The sequence below is a fragment of the Callorhinchus milii genome, unplaced genomic scaffold (genome assembly GCF_018977255.1).
Source record: "Callorhinchus milii isolate IMCB2004 unplaced genomic scaffold, IMCB_Cmil_1.0 Scaffold22, whole genome shotgun sequence".
Classification (NCBI taxonomy): Eukaryota; Metazoa; Chordata; class Chondrichthyes; order Chimaeriformes; family Callorhinchidae; genus Callorhinchus; species Callorhinchus milii.
Window position 1 is genome coordinate 4,350,060 of NW_024704763.1, and position 15,481 is coordinate 4,365,540.

A 15,481-nucleotide genomic window follows, 5' to 3' on the forward strand; every position below is an offset into this window, starting at 1 on the left:
TTGCACCAGAGCCCCTCCCCTCACACCAGAGCCCCTCCTTTACACTGGAATCCTCCCCTATTCGGCCCCTCCGCATGACACGCCCAATACCAGACCCCGCCCCCACCAGAGCCCCGCCCCTCACAGTAAACCCGGCCCTCATGCAAATCACAGCCCTCCACTAAGCCCCGCCCCCGCCCCATGCCCCGCCCCTCAGTTTGCCAAACACCGGAAGCACTACCAGGGAGAGGCGGAAGTGAAGCGGCGGCGGGGACAGCAGCTCCCGGGGCTGAGTTTGTGTCTGTGTGTGTCCCGAAGACGCGGCTGAACCATGGCGGCCCCCAGCGCCCTGAACCTCAAGCAGCCGCCAATCCAGTCCACGGCCGGCGCCGTGCCCGTGCTCAATGAGAAAGGTAACCCCGGGGGGGGGGGCGGTGCGAGCAGCGCTGGGACCAGGACTGTAACTGACCACAGGCCCCGGCCTCAGGCCCCGCCTGATCTGGGCACAGCTTCTGGGTTAAGGCGGGGATTATGATGGTCCCCGGGCCCTGGATTGGGGCTGTGGGTCGGGAAGGGGATCAGGCGGCTCCTGATCACTGTCTATAATAATCCCCTCTATGGGTATTTGTGGGGGTGGGGTGTGGGTGAGGGTGGACTGGAGAGTGACAGCACCATGAGGTGGGAGGACAAGCGGTGCCACCCCCCCCCCCCCACCGGTCAGCCGGTCACGCTCTGGTCTCTGGGTCAGCACATTGTGGGCCCCAACCTCATGTAATCCGTGGGGTCTTTGAGCTCACAGCGCAACAACAACAACAACAACAAGATTCCATTTATAAAGCGCCTTTCACGTCAGGAGGACGTCCCAAGGCGCTGTCTTGCAGTCCGCGCTATAGCAGTCCGCGCTGATGTTTCAGTGCGGTGCCGGGGCAGCGCTGCGTTATCAAAGATGCTGGGCTTCAGATGTGACATCAAACCAAGTTCCCTCCAGCCCGTTGAGGTGGATATTAAAGATCCTGTGCCACTGTCGGAAAAGGTAACCGTTTCTCACGGCTAAAAAAAAATAATCCTCCTCTTCTAAACTACCATCCCATCACACGTTTGCTGTTTTTTGTAGACTGCGTGCCGCATTTGGCCATTTAACAGAGGTCGCTACACTTCAAATTAACTCACTTTGTGAAGTTTTTCAATGTGACGAGGCATCGTATGAAGTGTGAGCTGAAAAGTACGGTGTATAATGAAGTCAGTTTTGAGGTGAAAGCGGAAAGTTCAGTGTATAAAGTATCAGTTTTGTATAACAGTTCATAGATTACTGTGTGAATACTTCAGTGAAGAAGTTTTTTGTCTGTGTAATATCCAGCACATTTTATTTTCTTTCAAATGTGCTCTGCAGTTATTAGTACACGAAAATGTAAGGCTGATTGTGACATTCCTGCTGAATTTTCCAGGTGAGGTGTCTATGGAAAAGGTGAAGGTGAAGCGATATGTTTCCGGTAAAAGACCTGATTATGCTCCTATGGAGTCCTCGGATGAGGAGGAAGAGGATTTCCAGTTTGTTAAGAAAGCAAAAGAGCCTGATGCAGAACCTGAGGTGAAGGAGGAGGTTACAAACGATCCACGTTTAAAACGTTTACAAAACAGACTCACAGAGGATGTTGAAGAAAGGTGAGACATTCTAAGAAAACACTGGATCTCCCCAATGCATGACAATGGTGAAACGTCAAGTAGTTTATTTTGGGGCTTTTTATTCAAAAGAAATTAAGCTCACTGACAACTACTGAAATGGAATGAAACATTTAGTTTACTGAACTAAATGCTTCCTTGACCAACTTATATCACTATATTCTGGAATAATGGCGTTATTAAGGTTGAATCATTCAGTATCAGCCTTGGTCAGTTGGTTGCAGTCTCACCTTTGGGTCAGAAGTTATGGGTTCAGCCCCATTATCAGACTTTTAGGAGGAGCACTGGAGATGTCATCCTTGGGTGAGATATTAAATTGAGGTCTTGACAGGTTGTTCAGGGGATCTTTAAAGATCTCATTAAATATTTGAAAAGAGAAGGGAGTTTCTCCCTATGTCCTAGCCAACGATCCTCTTAGGTAAACTGGTCATTGCTCTTAGGACACTGCATGAAATGGAAGCTGCATTTGCCTTCAAATACACGGTCACTTAACTTTACAACAAATACCCATGAAATGTTTTGAGATATTTCAATATTCTAGTTGTTATAGCAAATGCAATTATTATTATTAATAATGATCTTGGCATAAAGGGGATTTTCAGATAAAAATCTGAAAATTCCACATAAAAATCTGGACATTGCATGGAACACCCCAATGTTCTGAAATTAGTGGAAGCAGAAAAGAACAAACTATATTCTGTAACTTTTTATACTGGTACAAATTGTTCAATAACTCAGAACTTTTTGGAACTGTCATTAATAAACATTCACAGACACAATGCCAGAGTCCATTAGAATTTAAAAAAAAGGAATAGGTAATGTGAGTGTTCACAATAGCTTGTATTATGCGGGTCAATGTAATAGATGAACGCATTTAACAACTGCTTCATTTTTAAATAACCTTGATTGAGAGCATTGCTTTAAATGCTGCCCTCGCCTCCTTTGCCTCTTAATTGATTTTGTAGCAATTCCCTTGATTATTAGTGAAGGGCCAAGGGGTTGCTACATTAATATACTGTGCACCATTTATAGATCCCTTACTCGTAAATTATGCACACCACAGCATGGGTCCAAAACACTGTAATATCCCAACAAAACGTATTAAGGTTATTCAAACCAGTTTTTGGAAGACTGCTCCAGAACTTTTAATACCTAATTTTCTTTCGTTTCTAAGTGTTGCTGACTAAAATTGATTTGATTGACTGTATATTTCCTCTGGGCAAAAGTTTTGAGGAATTACTGTTAGTAATTCTGAGTTGCTTTCACTGTGGTAAGATAATAATAATAATCCTTGCATTTGATATAGCGCTTTTCACGTCTTCTAGACATCTCAAAGCGCTTCACAGAATATGCTGTAAAGTGAATTGACTGAATCGAACCGGCAGCCAATTGTGCACAGCAGTGTCCCTCAAACAGTCGTGGATTGAAAATGACCAATTTATTATTTTTTTTTGTTTTTTGGAGGGATTATTATTAGGCATGTGGAGCAAGGAAACTTGCCCAAGGTTTCACCTTGATGCTATAAAAATGCAAGTTATTTTGTTGTGGAGAATGTTGACTAATGGCTCCATGTGTTCCTGCAGGCTGGCCAGACACCGGATGATCATGGAACCAGAGATTGTAATGGAGGCTGAGTCTGATGATGAGGGAGAGGCGTGGCACGTGGATCGGGAGGACACCAGTGAAGAGGAGGAAGAGGAAGTGGACGATGAGGTCTGTACAAGCGCCAACAGCAGATGTAAAGTAGTGATAGCCAATATCTTTGGTGAAACCAAATTGCAATTTTGCTGAATTCACAATAGAATAATCCATGAAGCATTTCACTTCCCAAGAGAAAATTTCAATTTTAGTTCTTTCATATACACCATAGGTTAGAAGATCAGCCATGATCTTATTGAATGGTGGGGCAGCCTCGAGGGGCCGAATGGCCTACTCCTGCTGCTATGTCTTATAAATCGACCTGATAGAAAGTTTATAACAGAAGAAGTCGCCATTTGCTTTAACGTGATATGTTGTTTTCTCCCCTATTGCAACAGAGCTATTTGCTCTAACCTATTTGATCTGCCAAGTAAGGTTGTAGATGCATTGTGTAATTTCAAGGAGGAAATAGACGGGTATATTAAAGTTAGAGCTTGTCAGGGTAATGGAATAGGATAGGACAATGGAATTGAAAGATCAGCTTGCTTTGAGATCTGGTGCAGAGCAGAATGGCCTCCTGTGCTGTAAATTTCTAGCATCCTATGTTTCTCTCCAGGAAATTGAGCGGCGGCGTGCTATGATGCGGCAAAGAGCGCAGGAGAGGGAGAACGAGGATTTGGAATTGCTGGAATTGGAAGATGAAGGAAGATCAGGAGAGGAGTCAGAGGAGGAGTCTGAGTATGAAGAATATACAGACAGCGAGGATGAAACTGAGCCCAGGCTGAAACCAGTCTTCATCAGGAAGTATGATTCATTCATAAATCTGGATAAGCCCCAGATTTCTTTTTGGGAATGATTTATAGAATATTTTGATTTGAAATACTGTGTCCTTTTAAATTGGTAATAGCCAATACCTGTCAGTATAGTAGTTTAGGTTCTCCTTGTGCAGAGTTCAAGCCGTAAATGATTCTGTGACTAAAATGGGCCTTTTTGCCAGGAAGGACCGTGTTACTGTGCAGGAACGTGAGGCTGAGGCCATTAAACATAAAGAGCTGGACCAGGAAAACAAACGGTTGACTGAGGAGAGGCGGAAATACACATTGAAGGTACAAGCTGTGGTTGTATGTTACCTAATTTTGGATGTGTGTTGGGGGTAGGGGGTTTTCATTAAAACCCACAAAGCACTTCATCATCTCCTCCCAGTAGCAGTCTAATTTGTCCAACTCTCCTGAGCAGATTGGACTTTTGAAAGATTAAGAACTTTATCACTTGTGCTTATATTATTTTCACAGACCCTCAATCGTGATTGGCTCTTTACTTCATTGATGCAGAGTTGGTGCTTTGGTATAGTTTAGTTAGTATATGCTGAGTTTACCCACTGATGATAGTGAAGTTTGGGGGGCAAATGGGGAATGAAACCAAGGGAACTTGGTGTTATACTATGACTCATGATTGATGCCAACACATCAAATTTATTGCAAACAGTAGCTGTACTAATGGATGTGCCTGGCTTTTGTAGATTGTGGAAGAGGAAGCCAGGCGGGAGATTGAGGAGTCTCGGAGAACGCTTGCTGCTCTCGATGCCCTGAACACAGACGATGAAAACGATGAAGAGGAGTACGAGGCATGGAAAGTGCGGGAGCTGAAGCGAATCAAACGGGACAGAGAGGAGAGAGAATTGTAAGTTTTCTTGTCAGCTGTGTGTTCGATTTGTGCTGGATTCAGTTCCATAGTGGCCAGGTATCTTTGGGTATGTTGGGGGGGGCGTCACAAAATAAAGATCACTTTCTCTTCCTGGCCCAGGTACTTGAACCCCATCGTAGCCCCACTATTGCAGAACAATACTAGTAAGAAATGTAGGTAACCCTCTGGTGTATTTTAATGATTTATTGGTTATTGGGCTGTATCCATGATACTGTCGTCACAGCTCGTTTGGGGTTAAATCATTTTCTGTTGATTTTACGGTGAGGCAGTGGGAACAGTGCAGTTGATGGGACAGGAGAAGAGCAGCTGCACAGTTCTGAAATGCCTTTGGTTCTCATTTGCAGAATGGAAAAAGAAAAGTCTGAGATTGAACGGATGCACAATCTGACCGAGGAGGAACGGCGAGCAGAGCTACGTGCCAACAACAAAGCCATCACTAACAAAGCCAGCAAAGGCAAATACAAGTTCCTACAGAAATATTACCACAGGGGCGCCTTCTTCATGGTGAGTAGCAACTGTGTTCAGCCATTATTTGAAACACTGGGGTTCCCAATGACTTGGCGGGAAAATGTAACACAGACCGAGTAATGGGATACCTCCTAGGCAGGACAGTGGTCTGTCTGTGTTGAAATTCACACGAAATAAAATTACTTTTATATAAAATTACAAGCAGGCACCCATAAAAACAATCTATTTTAATGGTGAAATGCTTTTTTTTGGTTTAGCAACCTTCACTGAGTCCACTTTCAAAAGTGTCCTTAAAGTTTAGGTTGAATCTTTTTGTAATGTGTGAAACTGACTGAACTCTTATACGGTCTATTGCAGGATGAAGAGGAGGAGCTATACAAACGGGACTTCAGTTCTCCAACCCTGGAAGATCACTTCAACAAGACCATCCTGCCTAAAGTCATGCAGGTACAGTATACCTGGTCAGAGAGGCTGGGTGGCCATCCTGTAGCCAGTTCTGGTACAGCCAAAACCATACAAAAGAATTCCTTGTCATCTGCCACCCATTTGCCAGTTTTTCTTAAACAGCAATCCAGAATTCACCAGAATTTTTACGATTTATGATCTCACTGCAAATCCAACTTTTTCTCAGTTTATCAATTGGATTATTCTACAAAAAATAAATAAATTCAGATTATTGCAAATTAGAACTGCATTCAAGTGTAATAGCCATGAGATTTTTAAGTGTAATAGCAATGATGGGAATACTCAGCAGCATCACTGGGGGATATTGGATAGATCAGTGTTAGATCCTGGTGAGCCTCTGGACCATTGCTGGGATCCCACCTGCTAATATTACAAGCATTAAACATACCCTACTGTTGCCTGTGGGATAATTACATCTCTGCAGGTGATGAGATTATTCTGTATAGAACATATCTGACATTGAAAATGTATAATAGTAAAAATTCTTAAAGTGCATCATAAACAGTGAGCAAATCAATCCTACATCTTAGACCATTGTTGTAAAAAAAATTGTTTCAAGTAAATCTGACATCTTTCTTAAAGGTAAAAAACTTTGGCCGCTCAGGCCGAACCAAGTACACTCACCTCGTCGACCAGGATACAACCTCCTTTGACTCAGCCTGGGCCCAGGAAACCGCTCAGAACACCAAGTTCTTCAAGCACCGGGCAGCAGGAGTGCGAGATGTCTTTCAGAGGCCTTCAGCCAAGAAGAGGAAAATCTCATAAAGGAGCACGTCCACGGAACTCCAGCCGAGCAGACTGCATCACACAGAAGCTCTGGCCCTCTGCTGTTGTAAACTTTTTCACAATTACTTTGTTGCACATGGAATTTCTTAAGTTTATCAAACTTATATGGACATTTTGTAAAAAAAATATAAAATGTCTTATTCTGTATGTAAGTGTATTTTTTAAAAAAATTTAGGGTTTACAAATTTGTAATCATGTAGATGATTCTATTTGTTTTCTACGTTAGATACAGGTTATAGGTAGTCAGGACCAAGTCTGATTTTATAAGATTACCAGTAAAACTTATGAGGGGTATTCATTCTGTCATTCTGTGGAAGTTACAGCAAATGCAGTAGGAAAAGAAAACAGGATTAGAATCTCTCCCTACACAGTGAGGATTAATTTACACTCTTTGTTGCTCAGGACAAGTTTATAATTTAACCTCACCCCATATATACGATGAACTATTACCCCTAATAAACAAGTTGTACAAATTTTCAATGCCCTTATTTATAGGCTTGTGTTCTGAAATCACCTCACCCTTGCCTCCTTCAAGACCCTCCTCTTTGACCCTGCTTTCAATCACTCTCCTTCTCCCACCTGCCCTCCACTCCTCCCAATCTGGACCCCAGCTCGGGTCCAAAACACTGTCTAGCACCTTGGGACATCCTCCCGATGTGAAAGGCAATATACAAATGTAATTCTGTTGTTGAAATTCATTTTGAGGTGCGGACTGCTTTTCAAATAAGCCAGGTTGAAGGGTTTATTTCTATTTAGTTTCATCCTTTGGATCAAACTAAATAAGGTCCCATCTGCCTGTTCAGGTGGATGTTAAAAGATCCCATGGAACTATTCAAAAAGAGAATGGAGTTTCTCTCTCTCTGTGTCCTGGCCAACAATCCCCCTAATAAAATTGGTCATTCACTCCACAGCTGTTTGTGGGACATTGCTGCACGCAATGATGCCACATTTGCCAACAAATATAGTCACTCCACTTTACAGTAAATCCTGTGAAGCACTGTGAGACAACCTTCTGATATGATGAGGAGCTGTACCAAATACAAGTATTATTACTATTTTTATCTTTGCAGTTACTTCCAGTTTAAATAATTAAAGGAATGAGCCACACTAAAGACAGTCAATTTCTTTTAAATAATCAATAGAAACCTCTACCGTCCAACACAAAAATGCTGATAAGCAATTAATTTCATTTCACACTTTGTCTCGTGTTATACTGAAGGCCAACAGCCAGTAAGAATGCTTTCAGCTTTATCTGAATTACATTAACGTTGCAGTAGAGCATTTCAAGGTTTATAACACAATAGATAAGATAAATCTCCATTGTAATAATCTGATGTAAATACACAAAATCAAGTCTTTATGCTTTATTAGGTTTCTCTTGGAATACTCAAACCTTTCTCCATTTGAAAGGTTAATTTAGTCTTCGGGAAACAGTTGTGAACCAGGTTAGAAACAAGCCCCATTAAAACCAACTCTTCAAGCACGCCAAGCATACTGCATAAACGTGTCCTGAAAAATTCTATGTCATCAATTGTGCCAGACTCTGGGTTCACACGTGACTTCTTTCCTGTTCAGTCTTGGAAACATTTTCAGGCATTCTGTGGCTCTGTTTCAATTTGTGAGAGCAACCAATGCTTCGACAACATTCCCCAAGTGCTCCCGAAGACTGCGTTCTGCTGCCGTCCGCGAGATCTCCATCTCATTCATCTGCAAGGAAAGTAGTTTGTTAATGGTCAGTTAAAGGCACGATCAGTTTCAAAGTACTGATTCATACAATCCCAAGCACGACTTACAATCAGTTCAACATCTTCCTTCTTGATGGTTACTTTAGCCAATTCCTTTTCTCTGGATTTGTAAAAAGAAAAAAATCATTAACAAGTTAGGTGAGTAGATCTTGTAGGTAGCACACAGTCTATTAAACCCTGGTATCTACCTTTTAATTGAAAGTCCCCTTTTTTCTGTAAGCAGGAAGAGCAATGTGAAATGAGGTTTGGTAGTCTCAACCCAACTACTTGTACATCTGACACCCAAGACACCAAACAGCATAGAATAATGCCTAAGCCACTTTTATACTGTGGATCCGATTACACAGACTGCAACACCAAAGCAGAGACACCGACAGTCTGGCACAGCTTTGTTTTCTGCAGAAAGCTTGCAGCAATGTCCTGTAGGTGGGCATGCCCTTGGAGAATGATGCCAGGAAATTCAAATGCTTGCCGGGGGGGGGGGGGGGGGAAAGTACTTATGTCTGGAGGCAAAACCAATTTTTCTATTTAGAGACTAGAGCATTTTCTTTAATGTTATTTCACTCTAGTTGCGATGCATTTTGAACTGAATATGATCTATATTAAGTATGCTAATGTGCATATAATCTCAACATTTTTATAGTAGTGCCTCATAACGTTATATGTTTTCACAAACAAGTATTGTCAAGTGTGGTTACTGCACATTTGTAGGCAAACAGCAGTACATTATGCGCAGCAAGATACTATAATGAATGACCAATTTATCTGAAGAACTGTTGATCAGGAAACTGGCCAACAATTTTCCTTGAAAAAGTTATGGGGTTTTTAACATCCACTGGAACAGGCAGAAAGTACCTGAGGTTTCTAACTTTTATTTTGAAAACAATCTTTTCACAGGACTTTGGATAAGAGGGTATGAAGCACAAATGATAAAAAAATATAACTAGTTCACAAGGAAATAAATTGGAATTCTATAGCACCTTATGTCAAGTCAAAGCATTTTACAGTAATTGTCAAATATAATTTTTTGTAAGGAGACCGTTGCCATTTTGCACACAGCAAGCTCTCATTAATTGATTACAACACGAAACAAAAACCTTTTCCATCAGAAGTTATATTATTAGAGCCAGCTTTTTTCTCTGCCTTTTTAATCTTTCCATTTCTTGGTCTGACTTTTTCTCTCTTTTGCCCCATCAATAACTTTCTGTTTCAATCTTTATTGTATCTCTAATTCTCTTATCTTCCTCTAATTCTGACTTTCTCTGTCTCTAAGCCTTACACAAATTAGTTATTCCTGCTGTGTGCTGCTGCGTTTCACCCCCCAAAAAAATAATCAATTCACTTCACAGTATATTCTGTGAAGCGTTTTAAGACATCTCAAAGACATGATAAGGCTCTTCATGAAATGCAAGGATTATTTGTTATTCTATGTGCTTGAAACTTTTCTTGAGAGGAAAATAAACTTATTCTTGGAAGCCCTACTAGCGCAAACGCCCGTATTGTGGAGTCCTGTAGCTCAGTGGTTAGAGCACTCGCTTTGCAAGTGAGAGACCTGAGTTCAATTCCAGGCAGGGGGCAACCTTGGGCAAGTTTCCTTACTCCACACACCTAATAATAATCCCTCCAAAACCAAAAAAAAAACAATAATTGGTCATTTTCAATCTACGACTGTTTGTGGGACATTGCTGTGCGCAATTGGCTGCCGCGTTTGCCCACAAATATACAGTCAATTCACTTTACAGTATATTCTGTGAAGCGCTTTGGGACGTCCTCCCGACGTGAAAAGCGCTATATCAAATGCAAGGATTATTATTATTATTATTGTTTTCACCAGCAAAGCACTTCTCCGTGCCCAATGCGAGTAAGCAGACGTGCAGACCATTGACATACGAATATGTGACATTCTACATTACAAACGCAACCTGCATCGAGGAGCTGACCTGTGGAATTTGCTCCAGAACAAGGAAACGTTCAGGCAACTAATCGAGACCGTGAGCTCGGGTTTGGAAGCGGGGCTTGAATTCACAACCTTACACCCCCAGAGGGCTACCAACTGGGCCAAACCGATACCTTGTTGTAATAATAAGACGTCTCTCTCAAAGCGCTTCACAGAATATGCCGTAAAGCAAACTGACTGTATATTTTGTGGGCAAAACCTCTATTATGATAAAGTATTGATGGTGACTTTAATGATGGTGATGGGGTGGGGGGGAAATCAGACCTTTCTTGTTTGGCTTTCTGTTCCCTGGAGCGTCGGTCCCCAATAACGGACATGGCCTAGAAACAAGAGAACATGATGAACAAACACAAGAAGCTGAAGGATCTCTGGTCTGGTCCTGTCCTGGGCTGGTCCTGTCCTGGTCTGGTCCTGTCCTGTCCTGGTCCTGTCCTGGTCCTGGTCTGGTCCTGGGCTGGTCCTGTCCTGGTCCTGTCCTGTCCTGTCCTGTCCTGTCCTGGTCTGGTCCTGTCCCTGTCCTGGTCTGGTCCTGTCCCTGTCCTGGTCTGGTCCTGTCCCTGTCCTGGTCCCGGGCTGGTCCCGGGCTGGGAGTCGGCAGCGCGGCCTGTGCTGGGCCCTGTCGTCTCCTCTCACCGTCTCCAGGTCCGAGCTCAGGATCTCCTTCTCCTCCGCATAGTCGGTCACCCTCTCCAGATCAGCGGCGCCGCTGTCGTGTTTCCGCGGCTTCTCCGCCGGCCGCTCGGTACAATTCTCCTCGTTGTCCAACTCCAGCTCCACGTCTCCCTCCGCCATTGCTGCTCGCGCCGGTCAGAACAGACCACGTGGTGGTGGTGCCGCCGCCCGGACCTTAATCACTGCTGCACCAGGGCGGCCTTTCACCCCCTCCCCTCCACCCACGGGCTGCTGGTGCAGCGCAGTAAAGGGTCCCCTCGTGTGTATTGTGTTTTCTTTGCTGAGTTATTCATTTGCATCGCTTTTTACTGATTGGTTGGTTGGTTGGTTGATTGGTTGGTTGACTGACTGACTGACTGACTGGTTGGTTGGTTGGTTGGTTGATTGATTGATTGATTGATTGGTTGGTTGATTGATTGGTTGGTTGGTTGGTTGGTTGATTGGTTGGTTGGTTGTTGGTTGGTTGGTTGGTTGGTTGGTTGACTGACTGACTGGTTGGTTGATTGATTGATTGGTTGATTGATTGGTTGATTGGTTGGTTGACTGACTGGTTGGTTGGTTGATTGATTGATTGGTTGGTTGGTTGGTTGATTGATCGGTTGATTGACTGACTGACTGGTTGGTTGGTTGGTTGGTTGATCGATTGGTTGACCGATCGATTGATCGATTGATAAATAAATACTACTCCTTGGATTGGACGTCGAAGTTGCAAGAATTTTCACAGAGATGCGACCTGATCTCGAGCGTAGTGACAGAAGCGGTGGTTGAGGCAGAATTTTATATTAGCCTTCCAGAGAGATCCGATCATAATAATGATATTATTATTTGGGATCTACACAAATACCTTAAAAAGAGGAGTTAGCCACAAGGCTCTGGGGAAAGGGCAGGAAAACGGGACTGAAAGGATTGCTCTTCAGCAGGGAGCCAGCACAGAGCACAGACACCGTGAACCAAATGGGCTTTTTTTTTTGAGCCACAAATCTCTATGGCTGTCATGACTGTATATTTAGCAAAACCACAGCATTCGATGAGCATTGCGAGTCTCACAAACCATCACAAAGTCAAGGATCAATTTATTGTGGCCAAGGTTATGGGAGAAACTCTTTTCATTTTTACCGATAGGATTGCAGGATCTCTGGCATCCATTGGAGCAAGCAGACAAAAAACCTTGGGTTAACAGCTCATTCGAAGCACGCCCGGTGCATCTGATAATGCATCACTACTCCTGCACTACAATGGAGTTTCAGCCGAGACTATGAGCTTAAAGTCTGGATATGTAGCTTAAGTCCACAACCATCTGCGCCAAAGCTAAGAGTACAACCAACTGAGCTAGGCTGACACTGCCCAGTTTTTACTGAGCCCTTACTCTCTTGTGTCAGCCTGGCTCAGTGGTAGCATCCTCGGCCTCTGAGTCAGAGAGTTGTGGGTTCAAACTCCTGTGTCAGGACTTGATATCACACAGTCTAAGCTGATGCTCCAATGCAGTGCCGGTGGGGGTCGCATTGTCAGGTGCTGTACGTTAGATGAGACATTAACCCAAGGTCTCATCTGTCTGTTCAGGTGGATGTTAAAGATCCTTGACAACTGAAAAATAATTATTGAGTGACATGCGGGGTTACCAACCCTCCAGTTTTGGATCTCTCAAAAATTATAGAATTGAAACTGGAAAAATCTGATTTTCTTTTAAACAAATCATTTTTACCCACTTACTTGTACCCTGTGAGGCATAACAACAACAACAAGATTATATTTGTATAGCGCCTTTCACGTCGGGAGCAACCCTACTGAGATGAAAGTTTATGAGGGGACAGGCAAAGCGCATCACATTCTTGTTTTTTTATCCTTGCACAAGGCAAGGGATATAAAACAGCACTAAGAGTCCCTCCCACCCAACACTGCTAGGTACAGTGTGCATTATATATAGTATAAAGTTCCCATGACACTGTCACAACAACTTAGTCCAAAGTTCAGTAGAGCAACCTGTACAGCAAACTTTCCATGTTACACAACTGCTGTCCGGTGGCCCCTCTGAGAGAGACAGACAATTTAGTGCCATAGAGGAGTATAGAAGGGGAATATGAATGATTGGGTTGAACCACTTACTTCCATGTATTCTTTGCATAAGTTTGTTATACTGGGAGTTATAGTTATATTTGTTATAGTGGGAGTTACAATCAGTAAATGCCCCAAACACATTTAACAAACAACCAGGCAGCAGAGGAGTCTTTCCTTCCATTCAGCGGGCTCCGGTCTGCTCCATGTCTCCCGCCCGACCCGCCCTACCATCGGTGACCGGGCTTTCAGTCTCCCTGCCCCCACACTCTGGAACTCCATCCCACAGTCCCTTCGCCTCGCTTCCTCCCTTGCTTCCTTCAAAGCCGGTCTCAAGAGCCTTCTCATCGATCGTGCCTTTGATCGCCCTCCCACCTCTCTGCCTTCCCTCACCCCTACACCACCCTCCCCCATGCTCGGGTTCCGACACCTAACTGTTCAGCACTTTGGGACGTCCTCCCGACATGAAAGGCGCTCTACAGATGTAATTTTGTTGTTGTTGTTGTTGCCCATCTCATCTAGACTTATACCAGGGTCTTAGATTCAAAAGCTCAATATCTAACTCAATCCCCCATACAGTTCCCCTAATTTTTATTTTTGGGTATATTTGGAACTTTGGACAACTGGATGTAAACCAAAAATGAAAAGAAAAACTTACAGTTTGCAAGTAAATGAATGCAGTAACCTTGCATTTTGATAGGACTTTATACATCAAAAACCTCTAAATGTAAGGTTCACACTAATTATTGTCAAGTGACTGAACTTACAAGGAAATGCAAAAGACATTTTTTACCAACCGTCTGGAGGATTGTTGACCTGGACACTGGAAGAAATGACCTTATCTTTTCAAATAGTTTCATGGGCCTTTTCAGGGTCACTTGAAGGTAGGCAGATGAGTCCTTGGTTTAAAATCCCATCCAAAGGATGGCACCTCTGCCAGGGTAACACTGTCCCAAGTTAACTGAACTCAACTTGCGGCTATAAGTTACAGTCGTCTATCCCAGAATTGACAGCATTACCAACTGAGCCAGGCTGACACCTAAGTAAGGTGCAACTAGCAAAGCTACTTGATACGGTAAAGACAAGAGCGGTACTGGCTACATCTAGTGAAGTCTTATCTTCTGAAGTTCTTTTCAGATCAGTGCTGTTAACAAGTGTCAAAGAAGGGAGTGCACTGGAGGATTGGGAAATGGCCTTGCTCCGCAGCCTATTTTTATCCCTTAAGAGGTTTACAGTATCTTAAAGGATTTTCGGATAATCATTGTTTGTTGCGTGCTATGAACAGTTTGAGATTCCAACGAAAGATCAGGAGGAAGGTTTCACTACTCCCGGGAGTCAAACTTGTCAGCCAGCGAGCCTTGTTTGAGGAGTGCCTGGAGCCTTGACGAATAAGACAATTGGGATTTCTGGGGAGTACCTTATGCTTTGGGATGCTGAGACTGTTACACAAGCTTCGCTTTATTTTGGTCTACGCCTGAGCTGTGGGTGTCCGGCTCTCTGATCACCCTCTTCAGCCTGCTGTGGAGGGATGTGTGACCACTGCTGTCTAGCACAGGTGAGGACGTTGCTGAAAGGATCTTTCAGGTGGTGGGAAGTAGACCCATCCACTGCCTCTGCGTTCAGAAATACTTTCCGACGGTGGTAAAATGTTGCAAACCATAGGGGAGTTACTTTGCGTCGTAAAAATCCAGCATTGGGACCTGTGCCATCAACATCTGCCACACAGGAATGAAATAAATGAGTGACCCATCAAACTATAGTTCAGTGAATTTGGTTCAGGGAGAAACATTGCCCAGGACACTGGAAATAGCTCCTTGTGGCTTCTTCTCCCGAATATCATAATGAGACCTTTATTTGTTACTAATAATTGTTTTACCTCTCGTAGTTAAGGGCAGCACATTTGATTAACTTGTTCAGGCGAAAGGGCTGAATCTCACCTCTGGTGACAACCTATTGTTGAGAGGTTAAAGCATAGGCAAGAATCTCTCTCTGAAGGGAAACTTTGTGGGCCTGATCGTGAGCACGACACGTTTAAGATCACTAACCAACTTACAATGTTATCTCTGTTCCTCGGTTGTGTTTGATACCAGGAGCAGTACGCTTTGTACACAACCCATTCGAGTACTGAATGTTCACTGGAATTGTTCTCGGCACCTCAGGAGGTGCCTCTCACCCAGTTAGGTGTTTTATCAGCTGTATACAAATTCATACTCACTCTGTGAGTGCTGAAACTATAGATCCCTCGTGCAATATTGTTTATTTTCACTGTGTGACGGGTAAATGGTGTCAGCTTGGCCCACTTGGTAGCAGTGTTGTCTCTGTGTCAGAATGTGAT

General features: G+C 43.5%; 2 protein-coding genes across 2 annotated transcripts; one reads left to right on the top strand and one right to left on the bottom strand.

Moving 5' to 3' along the window:
- Positions 1-215: 215 nt before the first annotated feature.
- mfap1 (microfibril associated protein 1) lies at positions 216-7,197 on the top strand. Its single transcript, XM_007908608.2, has 9 exons — positions 216-392; positions 1,425-1,641; positions 3,243-3,372; positions 3,914-4,101; positions 4,295-4,403; positions 4,817-4,977; positions 5,346-5,505; positions 5,827-5,916; positions 6,517-7,197. Exons 1-9 carry the CDS (start codon positions 311-313, stop codon positions 6,697-6,699), a joined length of 1,320 nt encoding a protein of 439 aa, XP_007906799.1. The 5' UTR covers positions 216-310; the 3' UTR covers positions 6,700-7,197.
- Positions 7,198-8,071: 874 nt separating this feature from the next.
- hypk (huntingtin interacting protein K) lies at positions 8,072-11,275 on the bottom strand. Its single transcript, NM_001292452.1, has 4 exons — positions 11,056-11,275; positions 10,687-10,742; positions 8,514-8,565; positions 8,072-8,427 (listed from the first exon to the last, which is right to left on the bottom strand). Exons 1-4 carry the CDS (start codon positions 11,212-11,214, stop codon positions 8,332-8,334), a joined length of 363 nt encoding a protein of 120 aa, NP_001279381.1. The 5' UTR covers positions 11,215-11,275; the 3' UTR covers positions 8,072-8,331.
- Positions 11,276-15,481: the final 4,206 nt, after the last annotated feature.